General features: G+C 40.4%; 1 protein-coding gene across 2 annotated transcripts in view; it reads left to right on the top strand.

Annotated features, from left to right (window-relative positions):
- Nucleotides 1-24,714, top strand: part of LOC114570034 (thyroid hormone receptor alpha) — a 64,062-nt gene that overhangs the window by 6,010 nt on the left and 33,338 nt on the right. Inside the window, exons 1-2 of one of the 2 annotated variants that reach the window (XM_028600231.1) lie at nucleotides 10,958-11,029; nucleotides 18,772-19,000. In XM_028600231.1, the coding sequence (XP_028456032.1) occupies nucleotides 18,945-19,000 (56 nt within the window). In that variant the 5' untranslated portion in view covers nucleotides 10,958-11,029; nucleotides 18,772-18,944. Of the gene's footprint in view, nucleotides 1-10,957; nucleotides 11,030-18,771; nucleotides 19,001-24,714 lie in introns of those variants that run through there. The other variant, XM_028600230.1, reaches the window with a different exon arrangement.

The following is a 24,714-nucleotide window of genomic DNA, read 5'->3' as shown; positions in this document are numbered from 1 at the left end:
TCAAACAGATGGAGTCGCACATGTATTTCCCTCCATCATTGATAGTCTCCTCACATCATAGCACTATAACTTAATCTCCTCTCTCTGCTTCGTGTTGCCACGGTAACATGCACCCTTCCCCAGCTACCTGTGGCTCGGATACTCAGTGATGTACAGAGCGCAGATCCCACATCAGCCATTCAGATCAGCCGGCTTGTTTATGTGGAAGTATGCACACAAGCACTTGTGTGTGTGTGTTTGTGTGGCTCTTTGGCCCAGTCATGTTTACGAAGTGCTGACCTACTTGGACCAATCAGATGGCTCAGTGAAGTGTGTGTATGTGGTCATGCATAATACCAAGTGGCTCAGTTTTTCTGCTGCCGCAATAAAGGGCACCTGGGGCCAACAGAAGCTGGAGGAGATCTCTTTATCTCGCCGTGTGTGTGTTTATGCACAGGTACATAAAATTGGAGCTTTGAATGAATCATCATTGGGCTCTCTGAGACTAGGTGTGTGTGTGTGTGTGTGTGTGTGTGTGTGTGTGTGTGTGTGTGTGTGTGGAAGGCGAGTGAATGTAGGTGTGTGTTCAGGCCACTGAGTTCATTGCTGGGTTCAGTAAGGATGTAAACCTGAGTTCTAAAGCTTGTTTTTATACAGACATATCTGTCCTACAGAAATATTTTTTGAACGTATGAAACATAAATTACCCACGAGGACTTCATAGTCAGTTGTAGTTTTTTGTTACAGTTTAAGTTGTTTGCTTTTTTAACGTCAAAATAAATGTAAAGGTAAGGGGTGTCTCGATTTCAATTTTCATTATCAATTGAAACAAGCTTTCGATTTTCATTATCGAAATCAAAAGAACTGCCGATTCCCCCAGTATTTTTGTCTTTTTCCACCCCCTCCTTATTGCGCAAATCCAAAGAAAAAACAACACGCACAGCTCAGAGTCGGAGATTCTCCCAAAATCCTCCCATTTCCCTGAAGTCACAGGTGTTGCTTTCCCCATGAGTGATGTAAACCGACAACCAACGGTAAAGCGTGTGGGCTCCGACAGGATTTAATGGTGCATTCATGTGCCCCTCGTTAAACTCATGGTGCATTCTATTGTACCTCGTAAACTCTGAAAAAAGTGTTGTTGTAAAGTACCCTTCTGTCATCTAGTGGCTCTTATTGTGGCATTGCTGTCACTGCTGAACTGTTTTTTTTTTTTTCCATCGAAAGTCAGATCCAATCGTTGATTTGGAGAATCATGAAACCCCTGGCAAAAGTCAATCTTCACTAAATTGATCTTGTAGTTACATTAATTACATTTAATGCATTGATCATTAAATTGACTGATTTGGGCATCAATCAAAACTGACCAATTCTCTAAAGATTTAGTAAAGGTGATAAAGCATTCAAATTATCAAGCTGTCGTGGCCGGGTTGGCTCAGTTGGTAGTGCAGGCGCACATATACTGAGAGGTTTATGCCTCAACGCAGAGAACCAGGGTTTGAATCTGACCTGTGGCGATTTTCTGCATGTCTTCCCCTCTCTCTCCCTTTTCTCACCTAGCTGTCCTGTCAAATTAAAGGCAGAAAAGCCAAAAATAATTATCTAAAAAAAAATAAGATCAAGCTGTAGATGTGCTGGTAGGCAGATTGTTTAACATGGACAAAGCCAGGTCTGTTTGTTACGATATGCTAATTGTCGCTTTACTCTAGCTTCATACGTAAAGGCATAATTTGACATGTTGGGAAATGTGCTTCAGTGTTTTCCACCGGTTGAGAGTTTACGTGCTGGTGGGTGGCGCAGGATGTGACGGTGCGGCGCGTGATGGCTGGGTTCAGTAATAAACTAGTCAAACAAAGGTTTATTATTTTATTGATTGAAAACCATGACAACATTAACAGATAATTTAGAAAGAAATAACTATTTACATATTAAAAAAATTAGAAGATGATACAGTTGAAGTGTAGCCTTTGATGTGTTTTGTCAATTAAATATGTTTAGTTTGTCATAAATGTGATGGTTCAGCAGATAAATTACCTGATTACCATAAGCCCACGTTATGTGTCAGCAACTTAACCTTAAAACCATACTATGATCCATAAAGAAAGTTGCATGTTTATCAATCTCAATGCTGTCTCATCCTAACTCCTGTCAAATCCTATTACACTAAGGCTTAAAAGTGAATTATTGTTCAATTTCTTTTTTTATAGATCATTGTTCATTTTTGAAAGTGTTAGGATCCTAATAAACACGCTGATTTGTACTATAACGTAACATGTGTTTTAACATTTAATAAAACCACATTCCCATCTGTAATTACAATTTAGATAGCCATAATAGCATTTCTACTGGATAAACTTGTATTCTCACTAGTTAGAATGGTAATAAGTAGGGGTGGCACTATTGTTCAAAATATAATAAATTATGTAGAAATAACACATGACATCTGTCCGACCTGTTTTCAAAGCTTTAGCATACACTGTGAAATTTCATACAACAGTGGTCTGTTATTTTCAGATGAGCGGAATGTCGGTAATCAACTCGTTTAAATCAAAAGTAGTCAACAGGTGTACAAGTTTGCTTCCACAGAGGGTCTGGTAGGCAGATTATATTACCAGAGCCCAAAAGTTTTGTTTTTCCCTGTTCCCACTCTGTACTAAGCTAAGTTAACCTGCTGCTGGCTGTAGCTTAATGTTAACAGTAGAGAGTGGTATCAGTCTTCTCATATAACTCTCTGCAAGAATCAAAACAAGCATATTTTCCCATCACAGCAAAACCTATTCCATTAACCCGCAGACATTTTTCCTGAAAATGTTAAACTATTTCTTCATCAGTGCATTCCAATATATGGATTTAGGAAATGATACAGTTGACAATTTACAGTCAGTTTACAACACGGTCAGTAAGCCTTACCCCTATATTCCACCAGGCGCGTCTGTGGCCACTCAAGACAATGCTCGTGTTTCCACCAGCCGTGCCCCAGCGCATCCCGCTATGCTAACAAATAAGTGCTTGGTCTGTTTTAGATGGAGCCGCGGGTTGTTTCACTTGCTGGGCAGGAAGTGGAACGGCAAGAGCAGGGGTGTCCAACCAGTAAAGTATAAAGAGCCGCAAAAAATAAACGCAGATCTAATGACAGTCATAATAAAGTTTTCATAGTTTTTTTTTTCTTACTAAGGGCCGGGACACATCAGGCCGATTATCGGCCGTGGGACAGTCTGGCGAGGTCAGTGACTCAAATCGGTTCGGTGTGTCCCGTGCCGTCGTCCGTCTGGGGGGCTGTCGGCGTTCATTTTGGCCGACCTGACATGTTCGGTCGGCGGCAGGGCAGTCGGGACTCACCCGGAAATGACGAGCGGAATGAGGTGACTAGAGTCTCTCATAATCTGATGAAATCTTTTAAACCTTTGTTGAGCTGAAATGAAGACAGATTCAGCAACTGCATGGCCTATTTCTCGCTTAAAATGTTTTTAGTACAATATGAGATCGTATTCGGAACGGCCGCCATGACAGTCCAGGTCTGAATATCCGGAGAAAACAAACCCATGTGACGCGTTCGTCCAATCAACTGCCGGTTTTCATTTCTTGGGCGACATTACAGATTAGCGCCGCCTGCGGTTATAGAGGCGTATTACGTCTCGTCTCCTCTCGTCTTTTTGATGTGTCCCGAGGCAGTTTTTTGGACCTCGGGGACGCGACTGATCATATCGACGGGGTTTTCTGTCAGAGGTCGGCCTTCGGCTATATGTGTCTACACCATAAGATGGACTCAGTGTGAAACCTGACCGTCTTTGTTATCCACAATCCTTTTCAGGTCTTGCCTGAACTCGGTTGTGGCCACTCGAAGCAACTCTTTCACTTATTTGTCACTAAAGGGGCTTTCAAACAATCTGATTCAGCAGTGAAAGGGTTAATGAGGAAGGTGATCTGTGGCCGCTGTTTTTCCTCAGGTTGCAGAATATGTCCTCAAAACTCTGCTGCATTATTTTCCATTTTAAAATAATTGGCAAAATTATTGGCAGATGCATTGAAATGCGTTTTTTTTTTTTTTTTTTTTTTTTTTTTTTACTTATCTGAAATATGTTTCAAAAAGTTAAAAACAAAAATCAATAACCCAGCCCCCAGCCACACGGTATAAGAGCCTCACAGGAGCAGGCAAAGAGCCCCATACGACTTAAGAGCCACAGGTTCGCCACCCCTGGGTTAGAGCATCCAGTTAATATTTTTAAATAAACAGCCTGTGGAGACTCCCGATCATATTTCCAATCACTACACTATTATACCAACTAAAACACAAATGTTTGATCCATGTCTGCACCAAATGGAATAAATCATTTAACTGTGTATACCAGTGATTCCCAAACAGGGGTACTTGTACCCCAGGGGGTACTTCTACAGTTTCCAGGGGGTACCTGAAGAGATTGTAGAGTAGCTCAACAAATTTGAAAAAAACGGCAGACGACCCAACAAAACCACGGTGCAGCCGGAACACGGAATCCAGGCTTTAGAGCCCTGTCGGATACACATCCGATAGACATTGTACGGTAAAGAACTCAGGCTTCCTCTATTCATTCCACTGCAGTGGTTAGTAACACAGGGTTGGAAAGTCAATCCTTGCAATGTCAACCAGTAAGCCACTGTGTTGGCCAGTCAAATACTGTACATGCAGGGACACATACCAGATAGAAAGGCCTATAATCTGCAGCATTTCAACGTTTTTGACGCCTTTTTTTCACAGTTTGTACAGCTTTTTCCAACGTTTTAAATTGTTAAATTTTTCTTCTACACATTTTCAGCGCTTATTTGTAAGTCCCATATTTTCTCATATAAAACAAAAATTGAAAATGGGTCAATGTGACCCAAAGTCAACACAAGGGTTAAGAACTTTCCATAGTTTTGTCATTTCAAACTTAGTCTCGCTTTGCCAGACCATCCACACGCTGTGGAGCGGAGGAGGGGTCTGGCTAGTCCACACAGCATTCCGGGATGGGAGGAAAACGTGCTCCGGTTTATTGGCATTTCTTTAAACCAATCACAATCATCATGTGCGGTGCTAAGCGCCGGACGGAGCCGCTGCAAAATAGTCGTGCAACAGAAAACTCTGATTGGACAGATAGTCTAGCTAGCTGTCTGGATTCACCCTGCAGAGATCTGAGGAGCAGTTAACCATGGTCCTCATAAATCCACCAGAGTTTAGAACACCAACACAAAGAAAGAGGAAGGTAACGGACATTGGTGAAAAGACACGCATCCGGCGCAGGTGGAACGTCGAGGATATAGACTTATTACCTCAAACTGAACCTCCTGGTTTGTGTTTGATCTTCTACCAGTACCATTACCCTGAACACACTGCTGCAGCGTTTTGCTGTAGTGCCAATGCTTACGTAATTTTCTTTTCCTTGGGTTGTACTTTTATAACGAAGCTGGCTTCATTAACAATTTAATTGGTACTTGCACACAGAGCAATTTGGAATATTTTTTTAATCAACGTTCCCTTGCTTGTCTCTCCCTTCTCAGTTGTACTCATTGACCAGAACATCCCTGTTAAAGCATGCATGATATCCCTTTGCTTTAAAATAGGTCAGCCTCATAAAAAAGGCAGTTTTTTTGCTCTGTGGATCTCTGCAAAATTAAAGCGTGTAGGCAGCTTTTTGTGCGCGGTATCACTTGACCATTGGGCCATTGCAAACAACAGATTTCTGTAAACACCTGTCTCATTGTTCCGGTGTTTTTCTGCCTTAAAACATTAACTATACATGATGTGAAAAAGAACTTGAAAGTTTGAACTAAAATAGAAAACATGGAAAAACCACAGCGAACACGGCCTGTCTGCACATTGGGTTCCAGAACAACATGTAACAACATATAACATAAAAAAATAGTTTATTTTGATGAGAAGCATTTATTACACCACTGCTCTGTGCACCAGGGTGGAGGTCATTGTCCTTAATCACATCTGGGTATACTACCATCTTTCTTTTCAAAACATCCAATATTTTGTGCGATATAAAGTTAGACACAAAAACATAGGGAAATAGGGTCCAGGTTGAAAAAAACAGTAGTTACCCTTTCATGCGGGGTAAACAGCAGGTATTTGACCATGCTGTCATCTTTGGACGCAGTTGACCCAATAAATTCTCAGTCTGAATGCTATTCTATCTGTGTGAGTTGAGAACAGGGACAGTGAGAAAACTTCATAGTTGGAATAGCTAAGAGCAGATTAACACTGTGGTGAAGACGGAGAGGAAAAGGTTAACAAGAGAACCTCACATGCACGAAGACCGTGGCAGACAGTAGAGTGTTGGGATTCAGGTTCACTCTGGGTTCATTTCTCAATTCCACAATACCTATGGTATTTTCCAAATGACTTGAACTGATAATATCACATATTAGATGGGATGGGTGAGGGGCTCGGAGAGGCCATGACAAGTTTTATATAAGGAAAGGATTAGAAGAGGAAGGAGAGGTCAGAGGGAGGATGGCTGGTCGAGAGGTTATTAAGTCCATCCAATGAACAGACTAGTCCCCCCCCCTTGTTTCTCCTCAGCAGCAAAACTCCAAAACGAGATTCCGTTAAAGATACAACTGATAGAGTGTACACTGGCAGAAGCACAAAAGCTGCTCTAGTTGTCTGGATAGCTTCCTAAACCTGCCTACACATGATCCGCGCTAAAGTCGCGAGGTAGGGCGCAGAGCAGAGAGGCGAAGCGTGGCACAGGTATACATCATATCAGATGTCAAAGTTGAAATAATTTGAACTTTGAGCGCGGCGCTCAACGGCAATTCGTGGTGCGCAACGCCAGGGTTAGCGCTCCGTCTAGTTGGCCGGCACCGCTCTGTCTATAGAGAAACAATGGAACAGCCAGCGCAGAGCGGTTTTACCTCGGATGTAGGTGGCTTAAAGCTGACATTTTTCATGTTGCCTTGACCTCTCACCTTTTTTTTTTTTTTTTTTTTACAAAAAAGCAAGAGACAAACGAACAGGACCAAACAAACCATCTGAAACTGTAATAGTGCAGCAGAAAAGATGGTTCAAATGAAGAAAATGCAGCAAAGCAAGGCAGTTGAATTATTTCGCCAGTCAGTCAATCAGTGCAGTTTTGTTGCTCTTGCTTGGGTATCAGCTTATGATTGTTCCTACATGTTCCCAGCAGCAGGGTCAGTTATGCAGCAAGGCTGCAGCTTCTGCTGAATGCTTAACCTCAACAGTGGACAGAGAGATGAGGGGGAGCGCAGTCATTCTAACATCATCCACATAAACGGAGAGGAGAGGCGAACGGAAGGTCAGCCATGGCAGACTTTCATTCTTGGCAGCCCTCATGCCAGCTGATCATTAGAGAGGGAGAGAACAGGCAGGATGGAAACAGGGGAGAGGTGAAGAATGAGAGGCTGCAGGGATATGGAGACAGAGGGGAGAGAACGCTGTAGAGCTTTGATTTGAGAAGGTCAGTCTTCGTGTGTGTGTGTGTGTGCGCGCACTTGTTTGTACTGCAAAGATAATGGACATTGTGTTATCCATAACAGTTTCTTTATTGTTTGACGTTATGCAAATATGTCTGTTTGCTAACACTTCATGTGTACATTACAGCACGACCTTGTACGTTGCTTAAACGTTGTTTAATTTAACAGAAGAAAGAATGGGCTTTGTCTGCGGTTTAGACCTCCTAAAGAAAAGATAGAATGTTCAACACACAAGACATGTGGACAGGGGTTTCATCTAGGTCAGTGCCTCAGGCCACTAGATGTGCAACAGTAGATCTCTTTGCAACTAAATTGGTCAAAATCACTTTAATCTTTAAATTACACCTGCAGCTATGGATTGTCATTTTCAGGATCTATACAGTGTTGACATTTTTCATACAATCTATGAAGAATACGGTTTTCAACATGAATGTATTACAACAAACTTTAAAAGGGATCATTTTGACACACACATAAAACTTGAATACACTTGAACGCAAGTATTAAAGTAGAGCTGCCGCTCACTTTTGTCTTTTCTTTTTTTTTTATTAATCCGTGATCCCGTTTTTTTTTTTTTTTTTTTTTTTTAGATGCCTACCCAGCAGGGGGCCGTGGGAGAAAGCAGAGGGAGAGACATGAAGCAAATATGGGGGTGAAAAGGACAGGTGCATGCTGGTGTTCTCAAAACACTAGTAAAGTTAGTTGTTGCAGTTTGGCCCGTTGATTTGAAGCCGCTTGACAACACGGAGCTGCAAAGCTGCATGAGCTGTGGAACACACTTAATGGAGGCAGTTGAAGTACTTTACAACCATTACTGCTCGATTGCTGCAATTCCCAAATCAAAAATCCTACTCGGAGTCCTATCTAACTCAAATCTGAACACACAGACATAAAACACGTGTTTAGAGTCAGTGTGACTTACACTTCCTGATGGGATCATCATCTTCGATGGCCATCTTTGAAATCTTGGATAAAAGTTGCATCTTCAGAACTTGCCTGAGAATCATCACGTTTTTAAGTTTTCTTCTGTATCGAAGTAACCCCGGCATGGTTGTCTCTTCATTAAACTTTGTACGTTAAACTTTGTGCTATTCGTTAAATAGAAATAACCAAAGACTAAAAAATAAAAAAAAAAACGGAGTAATTTTGTGTAGCTATCAACATTTCTGAGTAATATTCCTCTGTTTTCAACTTCAGCAAAGTCCTACAATAAATATTGCCTTCACTTGCTCAGTAACCACTTCTTTCCATAATTCTTATTCCTGAAGCCCATGTATTCCTTTCAGCTGGACTAAATGCATTTAAATCCCTTTTATTGTGTACAAAATGTCGCATTTGCCATAGAGTATTTTCTATTGTCCGCCCTTCACTTGTCACCCACAAAGGTACTTTAAAATACTATTTGTCATTAGTCTAAATAGATGATGAAGATGAGGGTGAAAGAGGAGAAAGTGAGTTTCAGTTTGACAGGAGGAAGGTACAAAATGAACACACAGCGCCAAAGAGATAAGCCGCTAGACGTGCACACTCACATGCCCACTAAAGTGCACACACACACAGATGCAAACTTATTAGTGTGTACACAGTTGTGTGTAGGCAGACACCCACAGACACAGTCACATATAAATGCCCTGATATATGCATGCCTGCTGAGAAATGTACTTGAATGCGCACATGAAAACACACACTCTCTCTCTCTCTCTCTGTCTCTCTCTCTCTCTCTCTCTCTCTCTCTCTCTCTCTCTCTCTCTCTCTCTCTCTCTCTCTCTCTCTCTCTCTCTCTCTCTCTCTCTCTCTCTCAGCGGTCGGTAATTATAGTCGCTGGAAGAGAAACAGCATCCATGCATAGTCAATGAGAACAGGGAAAACAATGAACACACAGAGCAGATGATTGCTGTAAATGAAAGAATGAAAATGGAGCGAGGGAGGAGCAGAGGAGGACACGATGCTACTGGCACAGAGTAAAATAGGGATTGGAAAGAACAAGGGCGAAAATTAGAGGAAAGAAATCGAGACAAGAGGCTGAAAATGAGGAGGGAAGGCATGCCTATATAGAATTAGGTTTACCTGTTGAAATCTATATATAGAAGTTAATTTTAGACCAACTGTTTTACCACATGCACACAGCGTTTCCTTTAACAAAATGTCAAAAGGACTGTGGCAATTCCATCAGGTGAAGGTGAGCACTGGCAGGGATGAGGGGAGGAATAAAAAGGTTTACATCATTGATGACATTTCCAAAATGACATTCAAACACTAGGGTTGCTGTACTCTCTGACTGGCCTGTCTGGGTTTCAGCACAGTGTTCCATTCTGTGGCTTCATAATGCGTAGAGATTACTCAGACGTCATATATATATATATATATATATATATATATATATATATATATATATATATATATTTACAGTACTTGTGGAATCCACTTATTCTTTTTATTGACAGCTGTAACTTCGACGTCCATTGATCCATCTATATATTCACACTTAATAACTTCAAATTGTGTCTCATCCTAAAACATGGACTTGATGTGTAGAGATTGTAAATAAGTGCAGTCAGGACTTTGTCTTAGTTCACTGGTAACTCAATGACTCCATGGCAACATTGCACTTCCATGACAACTGAACAAACTCTAATAGGGCTGCAACTAACCATTTTCATTATTGAGTAATCTGTCAATTATTTTCTTGGTTAATCCATTAGTTTGGTCTGTAAAATGTCAGAAAATCGTGAACAATGTCGATCAATGTTTCCCAAAGCCAAAGATTACGTCCTCAAATGTCTCGTTTTGTCCACAACTCTAAGATATTAATTTTTTCTGTCACAGAGGGGTGAAGAAATTAGAAAATATTCACATTTAACAAGCTGCTATCAGAGACATTTTTTTTTTTTAAATATTCTTTATCCATTATACAGATATTTGTAGGGGGTAAAACTTTTTTTAAAAACAATGCTGCCCTAGAATGGCATTTCTGAGTATTCGCATCCAGAAAATAACAATGATGCACACCTAGCTCACACAGTGACTGTGCCATAATCTTGTGTAAGGGAGTGAAAACATTAAAAGCAGGTATGGGTTTAAAAATCTAAGATGTAGTTTCACAGTGTGTGGATATGCATGAAGGGTAGGTAGTAGGGCTGGATGATTAATCGAAAAATAATCGAAACCGAAATTCAGAGCCTATAACCCACGTCATTTTACCAAGTCAGTTATTTCGGTCTTTTAATCCTATTATTTTACTATACTACTATGCTACTACTACTATATTATTTTTAATACTATATTTTCCGCGGCCGCCCACTGTGTGTTAATGTACTTTCCCCTTAAAACATATTACGGCCTCTGCGTGTGTAGTCACGTGACTCCGCCCCGTCCAGTCTGCGACATTGAAGCAACATGGAGGAGAACTCAAACACCGAGTCAACTCAGCAACAGGAGCCGGAGCCGCCCTTATTTACTGTCTCTGGGAGCCGCTTGTACCAAAAAAACAACGCAGTGTCCGTCGTTTGGACACATTTTGGTTTCAATAAAGACGACACCGAACAAACTCAAGTCAAATGCAAACCCTGCAGAAAAACTGTTACAGTGACCAAAGGTAATACCAGCAATCTATTTCAACACCTGGAGCGCAATCACATTACCGAATATGAACAGTGCATGGCTCAATAAAAGAGAGAGGCTGACTATCGCCCAGCAACAAATGCCTCCACAAAGCAGGTGTCAATAACACACGCATTTACAAATGCTACACAATATGAAAAGGATTAAAGACAATGGAGAGAAATGATTGACGCCATTAGTTACTACATCGCAAATGACATGGCTCCCATAGCTACGGTGGAGCACAGTGGGTTTAAACAACTTGTTAAAACACTCGACAGAAGATACACTGTGCCATCGCGACAATATTTTTCCCAAACTGCGCTGCCCAATATGTACCAAAAAGTAGCTGCTGAACTTCAGTCTGTTAAGCACTTTGCAGCCACATCTGATCTGTAGTCAAGTAGGACGATGGACCCATATTTGAGCCTTACATTGCACTACATTGACGATGAATGGAAGCTGCGCATCAGGTGCCTTGAGACAGCATATTTACCAGTCGATCACACGTCAGAGATGAACTTTTTTTTTTTTTTACATTAAAACTTAAATTACTTTTTTATAAGACGTTTTTATATCATTGTAAAATCTACTGTTGTAGATTTCAGTTCAGTTGTTTGAAATATTTACTAAATAAGCATTAATTGCTATCTGTGCGTTGCTATCTTATTTTAGAATGACAAAGATAGGATTATGCACTCTTCCATTAGAAAAAATAACCGTGAACATATTTACAGTATAAGAAAAGATTGTATTTTTTTTTAGATAATCGTAATCGAGGTAACTTGTTCGATTAATCGTGATTATGATTTTAGCCAGAATCGTCCAGCCCTAGTAGATAGTCACAGTATACCAACCTCTTCCTCTACTGCCAGTGAGTGACACTAGTGGCATGGCTCTACGGATGGCTATAGCAACGTTGTCATCCAAATGTTTTAACCAATCAGACCGTTAACCGACAAGCAGGCAACCGAGTCCCAGTAGCCTTTAGCTCAAAGCAGCACTGGGCGGCCTCACAGAGCTGTCAGCACAGCTGTAGACTCCTGTCTTGTTTCAGTATGAGACAAGTGCTAGCTTGTAAGATGACACCGCACCTAGGCAGTCTAAAACATAGTATGCCATGTAATTGAATGTACTGTGTGACCCAGGTCTGGTCAAATGGCAAACATCACCATCAGACAGCCACAGTGAGTGACCCAGTGTTTTCCTCCAGGAGAGGCAGCTGCAAGAGCTGTTACTGTTGTTTAATTGATATTTGAACTTTTGATGATGCATTTCCAGTACATTGCTTTTCACAACACAACAAACACCTATCATATTTTTGGCAGAACGTAATATTTTGTGTTTTTCACCCTGAAAAGGTGACGTAATAGAAAACAATACATAGGTCATTAGGCAAAAACATCACCTTAATAACATCAGTTGACAAAACAATCTCACCTTAAGGCCATTTAGTAGCTGTGCCGGAGCTTTCAATCATAAGTATGAACATCTGAACTTTAACTTTAAGTACTTTACTTTTCTTTAAGTCTTTTTGGTGCTCAGAAAAATGGAGCACTTGACAATGACATGACTACTGAGCAAACGCAATCTGCTTATGAAGACCATGCGGGATGATTGAAAGTTTTAAAGCTACATTGTGTAAGAATTTTTCCCATCTAGCGGTGAAATTGTATATGACAACCAACTGAATATTACTTTCTAGCCCTTCCCTCCTACGGTGGCCGAACCCGAAATTGGCACTCTCCATTACACGCAGCTTTTCTAGCCACTCAAATATTAACTTTGGTCTTGTTGCTTTGCCTGTCACAGTGTCGTTTTTAATTCTCTTTTTCGCTTCCCTGGCGAGTAATCTTCCCCCTTGCATTCGTCACGGTGCCAATAGTTGTAAGAGGGCGAAAGGCGGAGGTATGTCCCTCTTTGGCTAATGTATTTTAAAGATTGAGGCGCTACAAGGCTGCCGTCATTCGAGCGACTCGCTCATATGTGTTCTGAATGTCAGATTCTACACTTAAGCAAATACTTTGATTAGTTGGTGGAAGTAATTGCACATGAATGAGTACATATTTGTGAAAGAACAAAGGGGTTTTTGCTAAGAATCAACTCAAGAAATTACACAATGTACATTTAAGAAGAGCAGGTTAATGCTTGGGGTGAGATTGTTTTGCAAATGCAAAGTTTGAAAATGCTATAAATTCTTTTCGTGTTCAATTTCTTTGACTTTTGACTTGGGGTAATGCACAGTAACCGTAGACTGTAAAAGTAGTGTGTGTGATGCTGTGACATTACCCATTGGCTTGTGGACTTTCCATTTTGAAACTTTGAGTTTGGCAGTTTGGCCGTTGCCATCTTGGCTTTTTGAAACAGTACATGATGATTTTTGGGTGAAAGGGTGGAGCTGGGGAGGATGACGCGGCCGAGCCTGTGTTGTTTATGGTTGCAATGGCTCTGTGCTAAGCTAAATTCTAAAAGAGGTAAGTTGCCGGTTTCCAACCCTTCTGAAGGGGGTCATCCAGTGGACCTCCGGGTACTGGTGCGATTCATCTGTATGTACGACAGTACACAGAAAATCTGCAAACTTTCCTTTAAGGCACCAGCTAACACTAGCGGTAGCTAGCTAGCTTGGTTGGCAGAACGATGAACAAGACATATTTAGGTGACCAAATGTTCAAATTAACTTTTGATGATGACACAGTGAGATGGTCAAAGTTTAAGATGAAAAAAAAAACATGGACAACACCCAAAAACAAGTTCACGGCCATTTTAATGTATACAATGCCATGGTTTTACAGTCTATAACAGTAACACTACAAAACACTTACCTTCCTTAGCAGAAAAACCTGTTAATTGAAAAAAGAAAATGTGCAATGAAGGACCAAGGACATGCTCTTGCTTATAGTAACCCCCCTGGGTAAAGCTTCACTGAGATTGTCTGTCTGAATTGAGAAACCGGCTGTATTTTGGGCTATTACTTTTTGGGTGTGCTGACTTATTTCTGCAGATTTCGCTGTAGTGATTACAGAGAACGTGTGAATGATAGTGCGAGGAAGTCAAGAGAGGTGATTTGGATGAAACAGAGAAAGAGCTGGAGAGGGAGGGAGGGAAAACAGACATCTGTCATCTTTGATCATGCTGTGCTGCTTATTCTACTCCTCATCTAATCAGCTTGGACACCATCCAAGACCACCATACTCTGAGAGTGTGTGTGTGTGTGTGTGTGTGTGTGTGTGTGTGTGTGTGTGTGTGTGTGTGTGTGTGTGTGTGTGTGTGTTTTTACAGCACCTCCTATCTCATAAAAAGAAGTCTTTTTATTTTATGGCTTCCTGAATTTTGAGTTTTTCTTTTCCCTTTTTGCAACATTTTATTTCATTTTCTTTCATTTCATTTTTAAGTCATAGCAGTTTTCAGATACAAATATAGTACTAGTAGAGTATGTTAACACTGTAAGACAGTAATTATTGACTCTGTGTGGTTAGAATTGAACACTCCTTGACGCTAACTGATGGAGTTGTTCTTAACACTAATGTGTTGCAGCAAAAATGTCCATCAGTGTTTCCCAAAGCCCAAGATGATGTCCTCAAATGTTTTGTCCACAACTCAAAGATATTCAGTTTACTGTCCCAGACAACTAGGCGGCTCCTCCTCATTTGGTTCTAGTCTCTAGTCTTTGTCACGCCCCAACATTTACATAGGCTACACAACTGACCTGAGATCAGGTAGTCTTCTGAATCTAGGTCGCGCAGATCTCTGCTATTCCATTACAAAATTCACTTTTTTTATGCGAGAAATCATGTAAAGCTCAAATATGGTCCGTTTTACGAAAATTGATGGCTAATTGCAATGTGTGTCGGAGTTCAGCGGACGGTGCTGCCTGGTAGGGCTGCACGATTATGGCCAAAATGATAATCACCATTATTTTTGATCATTATTGAGATCACGATTAATTATCACAATTATTTGTTGATTTTAGCCAAAACTAATTTTATTGTCACATAATTATATAATTATAACTGCTTTTACATCCATATTGTGCTACATTCCTACTAATACATCCATATTGTGCTACATTCCTCCTTTATTGAAGGATACTGTGAAGGAGTATGCCATTTCAGCCATTTTTCACATAAATCAAGTATTAGTAGCTGGCATACAGGCATTCAAATTCAATTGGGTTACATAACTGTTTCACATAAATCTAAAAATCCTGTAATTATTTGCCATCATTTAGGGGCATTACCATGGAAACTGTTAGTTAGCTGGTGGCTACAACGTAAGCCCTATTTTTTTAACCTATTTTTGTTTTTTAACAAATGGCACCATTAGCTGTTAGCAGTTCTTGTCTGCAGTGTACCCATGGATGTATAGACAGCTATCACTGGATCACTTACCTGATCTGATAACAGCTTGGGGGTATATAAAACCTCCTGGAAGCACTCAAATTGACTGTGATTGTCACAAGTAGCAATCAAATGCTGCACATTAGATCTTTTTATTGTTGGTGTTGGATGTGTGTATACAAGGTCCGTCTAATCTTCACACTCTGTTGCCATCTACTGTCACATCTGGAGAAGTGGACCTCAGCTGCTCAGCTGTCTTTATTTTAGCGGGGTTTAATGCATTCAAAGCATCAGAATATAGTGGCAGAAACAAACTGTCAGATACTGTTATAAAGAATAAAGCCATATTTTCTTTCATTATTATTATTATTATTATTATTATTATTATTATTATTATTATTAGCCACAATTCACATTTAAAAAAATAAATAAAAGACAGACACTTTAAATTGAAATTTATTAGTACATGAATTACCTATAATTTTCATAACAAATTAATCCTTAAAGTCATTCATTAAACAAAGACACCATGTATTCTCTGGGTCCAGCCTCATATGTTTGAAGCTCTGCAACTTTTCTCTGTTTTACAACAGTTAAATTAAATTTCTTGGTTTTGGACTTTTGGTCGGACAAAATAAGCAATTTGAAGATGTCACATTGGGCTTAGGGAAGCTCTGCTCGACATGTTTTCACTTTAAAAAAACATATTTTAAAGACTAAAAGATCAAATAGTGGAAATAATTGTTAGTTGTAGCCCTGGTTGACGTTATCATACACAATGACTAGGTTTGACATGGTTTTATTTCAGTTAGCCTAATAGCTGGTTTGATTTACATTGACAATAACATCTATTGCTTCTTTCTAGTTAAACATTTTTTGCACTCCACTTCTGCCAGGGTCATCATTTTGTACATTGATTCTGAACTGTAGCACTGTTACTAATGCACATGCACAGTTGTACAAGTACACATTCTGCATGCATATACAAGTAGTTCTGCCATGTATATAAATCAATCTTAAGGGAATCAGTCACTCTTCATAAGCAACTATATTCCATTTTTTACAGTGGTCATGCCAAACGATGTGAGAGCAGCCTGTTAAAAGGCAGGCTCTGTGCAGGAACTAGGTTGGCTCAGGTCACATATATGTCCAGACCACTGGTGTTGTGGTGACTCTGGTGCCCTCATCCGGCACTCTCTGCTCCTCGGATGGTATTGTGCATCCAGCTAAGTGGGCTAAAACATGTGAAAGAGTTGTGGTTTTATTCATGCATGGAGAGTGACAGGTCTTCATTATTAGTCATTTTATAGTATGGTTGCATTGAAAGAAATATTGATTTGACAAATCTGACACACATGCCCTAAACTATGACTAGACTAAGATTTTAATCTCTGCCATGTTTCCATGGTGTTAGCAGGATAATCCACTCTGAAATCTGCACTCATAGAGACGGGACACGGTTAGTAATGATTAATAACAAGGAGTGCATTATTTTTGATAACTTACACCACATTATAACATAATTACAGATTTTGGTCTAGTAAGAGCCAAAGTTGAGTTTGATTTCAGTGAGAAGGACGTCCGATCACGCATGTGTCTGAAAATTTCTCACTCCCTCCAGCCAGTCAGAATCGGGGCATAAAGACAAATGGATTGAGTCGTCATTAGCAGTAAATCAGTGCCTGAAATGGACCGGTACTCAGCAGTACGGACTACTGGCAATTCAGATTTTTGTCCACATGAGTACCCTTACTTTGAATTGTTATTATCAGTATTATTAATAGGCTAATATTTATACCAAAATAGGTTATCAAGATTTACTGGGACAAACCAAGCAATACAGTTTAAAATCAGACATTTAGCACCCCCATATGTTTGTGTACATATGGGGGTATATATACCATATGTACACATACATATGGGGGTGCTAAATGTCTGATTTTAAATTGTATAACTGTATTTATTTGTGCTGTGTGCCTTATCTTTGCTGCTGTAGCACATATATTTCCTAGTGTTGGATCAATGTCTGTCTGTCTGTCTGTCTGTCTGTCTGTCTGTCTGTCTGTCTGTCATGCCAAAGGAACGATCCTTTGTCTCATAACCACATTTTCAGACACTGCGACAATTCAACTGTGAGATTGGCAGTCGAATCAGGCTCCTTATTTCACATCGTTGTTTATTGCGCCAGTTGATATCGCGATGACGATACAAAAAAGGATATATTGTGCAGCCCAAGTGCACTCAGCCATGCCAGCAAGCAACACAGCCAAGAAACACTGATTATAGCCAATTTCTAAATACATGCAAACCTGCAGAGCAGCAAAAAGCAATGAAACAAGAACATACAACAATTGTATCTCTATCTCTATTGATAGAATATTAAGATGCAGTAGACGTTACAGTAATAAAATGTTGAGACTCTTTATTTTCTTTAAGTAAGGCTACACAATTGGAGCATAAATGAGTTTTATTAAACATTAAAATGTTTTGAAGCTACAACAACCTGGCAGAGAAGCATACATTTGCCTCTACTGTTTATCTGAATGGTGTAACTGTAACTGTCAACTTTAGCCATAAAAAGGGAATAAAAAGCTGGGGAAAAAAAACATTAAAATTGCGGAGTACAATTTACCCTAATATCTTGTCAGAGAACTTGTAAATAGCTTGTAGTAAATTAGATTTTGCGGGAGTATGTTTCCTAAATGAAGGAATGTACTGTCCTGCAAAGTCAAAAGGCAGTAAATTCGTTTTTGGTTGAAAATGAGTTAATTATATTTTTGGTACATTCAAGACATCCTTTATCATGTGGATAAGTATCTTGAGTCAATTTCGTTGTGTTTTTTTTTCTTTTTCTTTTTTCAAGGGTTGTCTTAACAGTAACTTCCAAAAGCCCAGAAGAAACCAAGGCAGAACACTGTAACAGCAGTTACCGCTCTTTGACTTTGTTTTGGAACGCTCAAATTGAGTTAGGGTACAGGATAACAATAAGCAGATGGCTATAAGTCATTGTAAATCATGAGAAATATATGCCATGATAACTAGATTTTATACAGGTGTTATTATAATGATATTGTAACTGGTGATCAGCAACCAAATATTGATAATGTTGATAAACGTTACTGCCTTTTGCCTTGGCGTGACTTCTCACTTTTGCAGACAATACAAAGGCAGAGTGCAGTAACTTCAAAATAGAGGTCAAAAGTCAAAAAGTCAAGTTTGAGCTCCCGATTTTTTTTATGTAGATGAATGTCATTACTAAAACATCTAACTGACAATCCATGCCTGTCTTCAGCCCCTCGACGGCGCCAACAGTGTGCAACATTAGCTAACGTCAGCTAGCACTATTGTGTCTGTTTCTTACTGTGGCTTCTCTCTCTCTATATATCTGCCCCCCCCCTAGCTTTCTTATGCTTCCACTGATGTCCTGCCGGCCATGCTCCTCTCAGCCAATCGCTGCCCAGATTCTCCGATGGCTGTCTATTGAAGGGGCCGCCGGCGAATGCTGAGCAGGCTGGCGAAGTCGAGGTCTGCCTCACTGTCCTGTGATTGGCCGCTGGACGGGACTGAGGCTACATGGAGCCAATGTCCAACAAGCAGGATAGCAACTCATCAGAGGGAGAGGAGAAAGGGTGAGAGTGTGTGTCTGTGTCTGTCTGTGTGTCTGTGTGTGTGCGCGCTAGTCGTCTTTGATGTAAACATAAAAGGAAAAGCAGAGATTAACGGTGGATTTGACAGAAGTGCGGATGAAAGAATCGCTGCAGGCATGGATGGATGGATGGATTGATGGACGAGGTGCATCAACACAAGTTCAAATCGTTTGAGTCCTCACAAGCACTTTGACTCACACATGGGTATAGATTTTGAATATGATATACAAGGGTGGACAGTAGTATGGACGTTTCTCAGTGACTTAATGATTTATATTGAAAGGGAGAGTAGAAAAAGAACAAATGATTAATAACCGATGACAAAAATTGTGCAGCATGAGCTATATAGATCGAGAGGGGGGGGAAGGCTGGGTGGAGGGAAATCTTGGGGGAGGGGGTTGTACAGTGTATTTGGTGTATTTTTTTTGAAGAGCCTAAAAAGGAAAACGGAACACTGTCACGCTGCCATCTGTGCTCTCTCCGGCACGTGCAGTCCCACACACATGCTGCCGTCCCGGCCTCACCAAACACATTCACAGACACGGTGAAAACAAACACTTAGCTAAGTTAAAATCCCACTCTACTCACCCGGGATGTTAAAGTATATGAGACCCGAAGGCTTTAATTACACAGATAGACAAAAATAGTGTGAACTATAATCACATGAATAAATTATGTAAAATGTATATTGAAACAATAAGTTTTTTTTAGAAATTATTCAAATTCAACTCAGTCTCATGTGTCATGTTTTACATCCTATGCGCATTTAAAACGGTCACACGGTTACATTTATACTAACTAATAAAAAGCAACTTGAATATAATTTAACTTTTTTTGTTATCATTGAGCTCTTCTAGTCAGTCAAATGAAAACAAAATGCTTTTTTTAATAAAAAGAATAAATATAAAGTGGGAATTTCACAATAAAGGCGCATCTTAAAGATAGCCATATCGATCGATATTTCACTTTGCATCGATTATATTAGGCCGTTGATCATTGAAGCGGCATATCGTTCCAGATGGACGTATCGTTACACCCCTACCCTTGGGAAGGTAGTGTATAATGTAGCCAGCACTGTGTAAAAGTAGCATCGACCTGGGGAGGTGAACCTGTGGTTAAAGTGTGTGCCATTTGCATGTGTTTATATCCTCATGTGAGCAGATGGCTTTGTATTATATGTATGTAGATGTGTGATTGAAGGTGTATGCATTTTTTGTGTGTGTGTGTGTGTGTGTGTGTGTGTGTGTGTGTGTGTGGATTACTGTAGTGGAGTGAGCTGGATTAGGAGCAATGAGGGCAGATGGAGCCACAGAAAGCAGAGGACAGCTCAGGATGCCTCAATATGTGACATCAACAGGGGATTGTCGCTTTGTTTTTCTGTGTGTGTGTGTGTGTGTGTGTGTGTGTGTGTGTGTGTGTGTGTGTGTGTGTGTGTTTCTCAGTGTCATTGAGCATGCACGTGTTCTTGTCAGCGCTGCCTCATGCCCTGACCCCTCCCCTCTGTGATTTCTGAGTCACGGAGCATGCTGGATCAAACACACACATTCATGCACACAAAGATGTTAATGAAAAACTTAGCCTGGAGTATGGGGTGCTGAAATAGAATTTGGTGTGTGTGTGTGTTTGTGTGCGTGCGTGCGTGTGTGCATGTGTGCGTGTCAGAGTTGGCTGCAGTGTGAAGCCTCTGATTATTTGAGTAGACAGGCTTCCACCATTGCAATTCAATTAACAGCTAAATAATAGGACATGCACTTTGTGTGTATTAGTAAAGTATAATTCCAATTAGTGGTTTCCATTCCAGATCCATTTAATTCATCTGAAGGAACATATTAGTTTAATAGCATTTCATCGATTATGAATTCAATATTAAATTTGAATCCTCTTAAACTTCCTTTTAAGTCTACTTACTGTAAGTTTAGCTTTCAACATTTTTTAAAGTCAAGTTTCAAGGAAAGTATGGATTGTGCAACAAGGTAGGCCTGCTTGGTTCATTTGGGGAATGATCGTAAAGATTTACAAAGAATATGTTTACAGCATTTGCTGTCTAACTGAGACGTTTTGGGACCAACAGGCGGGGATTTACAATGGACAAAAAGCAAATGACGTTTAACCATGTATCCAGCTAATTTAAATGTCTCACGTTACTGCATTGTGTGAAAAGTTAACTTAATTTAATATTGTATGTGGCGTTTTCTTAGAGAGAGTCTGGCCTCTGTAACCATTGGATCTGCCCACAGCCACTCTGGATCTGCCATAACCAGTCGCTAATGTTTGGTCGTGACGTAGACGACAACAAGTATCGGCTTAGCATCGCTAGTGTTCGCCTTAGCCAACTCCTTCACCACTAACAGAGCAAGCTGGATAATCTAACTTTTCCCCCAACATCATGGCCACCAACATAACTCAGCAAAGATAGTAACTTGCTCGGGCTTTTAACTAACTAACTTGCAGCGTTGCCACAACGGACCGAATGGCTTTGCTCGCATCTTTCTCCGCCACCATTACGGAACTACAACTCAAACTAGCACACAACCTCAACGTCATTGTTCTCAGCCACTCCCTCTATTCGCTGATTTGGACCGGTAAAGATTTGGCCAGAGAAAACCTGCGAATATACCGCAAACCCAGACGGAGTAATGAAGAAAAATGAAAACTGAGCGGAAGTACATAGGAGGGCGGAGCCAGGCTAGCCTTTTCTTTTGCGGGTGGGGGGGGTGTTCCACCAAAAGTTCCGTCCAGAGACTATTTTGCAGAGCCACGCTCGCTGCGTCCGGAGCTTAGCACCGCCCAAGATGATTGTGATTGGTTTAAAGAAATGCCAATAAACCAGAGCAGTTGTTTCTCCTATCCAGGAATATTGTGTGGAAGGGCCAGACCTTCCTCCACAGCGATGTGAAGATAGGTCTGGAAATGTGAGACTACAGCCTTGAGAACAACACATTGCATTATTATTTCTTTTCTTTTTTTTTTTATTTACATTGAACTTAAGTATAAAAGTCACCTAATGTTAGTATTTGTATGCACTGAAAAAAAAGCTTTAAAAAGTTACGGAATGCTCACTTCCTGATTTTACCACCGACAAACATCGATGTTATTTTCTGAGAAAGTGATGATTACCAGGAACAGCATGGCTCTGTAGGTTAAAAAAAGGCTTCATTCACTGCTTCTCAAAGGGCCTTTCTTCCTCTCTTATTGAGGCCTTGCCCTCAAGCAACCCCCCCTGTAGTTGTACATTGAGTTTATTAGCTTAAGTAGCACAAGCAAACACAACAACAGCTGTGTATTAGTTTACAATCCTCTTGGCCATTTGACCTGCTAGTGTGTGACACGCACAAATAAGGAAGTAGTGAGGGTTTTCATACCGAGGCGTGAATAAATCCAAGCTAAATGATTCCTGATGTTTACCATGGCATAATACTTCAAGAAAGAATGCGTCCGTGTCAGAAATGTTACTAACTTTCAAAGAAACTGTTTCACAATACCTCAAGCATTTATTTGAAAGCTTCAATGCGTCACTTTTTTGTATTAATAAACGTCCGTTACATTCAAGCCATTGCCAAATGAGTTGCTACAAAGCTAATTAAGTCTATCAGCTCCACACAACTCTCTCTGGATTTGTCAGTATGGCTATGTTCAGAAGATCGTGGCGTCCGGCAACATGTTTTTTTTAATCCTCCGTGTCCTCCTTGACTACTAGCAACTGTGTGGAGAAGGGGGGTGGTGCGTGATCACGGAAGGCTTGTATGCATATGTGGATGCGCCGACAGTTTTGTTGTCATTGCTTAAAATTCCTCATGGGGCGACAGAAACTATGCACTACAGCTTTAATGCTATAAGCTATTTAAAGGTGCTCTAAGTGATGTGACGTGTTTTTTAGGCTAAAACAATTTGTGTCACATACAGGAAACATCTCCTCACTATCCGCTAGCTGCCTGTCCCCTGAACACACTGTAAAAAAACGTGGTCTCTGAAGACAGCCAAGGCTCCACAAACGGCAACAAAAACAAACTGCGCCAACCTGCACAACGAACCATAACAAACAGTGTTCCAGCCAATAACTGACCAGAAGAATTTAGTTGAGTCACGAATACGCATTGTGGAAGTAGCCTTCGTGCTACCACTGCTGCAGTGATGACTCAACCAGCTCCTTCTTGTCGGTTATTGGCTGGAACACTGTTTGTTATGGTTCGTGGGGCAGGTTGGCACAGTTGGTTTTTGTTGGCGTTTGTAGACCCTGGGTGCGTTTTTTTACAGTGTGTTCAGGGGACAGGCAGCTAGCGGATAGTGAGGAGATGTTTCCTGTATGTGACAAAAAATGTAGCCTAAAAAACGCGTCACATCACTTAGAGCACCTTTAACATAGGTATGGGTAAATATGTATTTTTTTTATTATTATTTAGTCAATTTATTGAACATGTTAAAAGAAATACAAACGCAAAGTAAAACTTATAGGCAATAAAAAAAAAGATAATGATATTGTTTATGTTGAAATGTCATTTTGGTAATTTTTCTAATGGAAATCTTTAGATAATGTTGCTGTCTTCATTTGCTGTAGCACTTTTATCTAATCTAATCACTATATGGTAAATGGAGATTCCCTTACGAATGAAGTTTATCATTATTTGTTATAATGTTTGATTAATTGTGTGATTCTGAACATAACTATATTCTGACTAACGATGGACAGTTAAAAGTATCAAAATCAATGCAGCAGAACCAGATCTAGGCCTACCGTCTTTTATTCCACACATTCTTCTTCCTTGCCAAAATCTGGCACCTACATTAGGCTTACTGGTAGTTTGGTGTTTGGGCATACATAGTTACTTTTCTTGCCCACCAACCACACCGTGGTTTTGCTTTTCGTTTTGAAAAAGAAAAACCCAATGTAGTTAATGTTTGCGTATCAGAGCTTTAAACGATCTGCTCAGCAGCAGAGCAGGAGTCAGATTTTTCCGGCTCCCCTGACAAAAACGCCAGAGCAATGGCGGAGGATTTGGTGTCAAAGTGAAAAGCAAAAGTGCAGAATCGGATAATTTATATCATATATAATATATTTATAATGATTAGAAAAATTATCCGTGCGTTTTCTTGCCAGATTCACTCGCAGAGAAAATAGACCAGAAAATAGAATGCGGGGCGTTTTGCGCTGCATCTGCCCACACAACAACAGCTCAACCGGGGTTTGGCAAGCCGGACACAGCCGGTGTAATCAGTAACCGCAGTGTTGCTACGGGTTTATTAACCGGTGGGGAAACTTCCTCAACGTGGCATCCCTAGCCTACATTACCCACAATGCAACTCGACCGCAGATAGTTTGGTCAGAGTTTTGAGTATGTGATGCTAGTAGCGGCTAATCTAGCCTCAAGTCTTGAGCCTCGCAAAGATGAGTAGCAGGCTACAGAGGTCCAGTACCTTTAAATGTTTATTGTCATTCAAACATGTTAAAAACATGAAGGAATGGCATTTGTTACCCAGATGCAGCAGCGTATACAATAACTAACAAGTATTTTAGCTCAAATAAAATAATAAATACCACTTCAGACCCACTTCAGAGACACTTTAGACCCGAACCGACACTGACTCAAGTCACATTAGACAATTTATCAGATTTTCCACAGCTGACCCCCAGATACACATTAACACACTCTGCATCAAAGCTAACCCCTGGCTTCATGTGACAGCAGTATGACATGACA

Source organism: Perca flavescens, chromosome 15 (assembly GCF_004354835.1).
Source record: "Perca flavescens isolate YP-PL-M2 chromosome 15, PFLA_1.0, whole genome shotgun sequence".
Taxonomy (NCBI): domain Eukaryota; kingdom Metazoa; phylum Chordata; class Actinopteri; order Perciformes; family Percidae; genus Perca; species Perca flavescens.
This window is presented reverse-complemented; position numbering and strand designations above follow the sequence as displayed.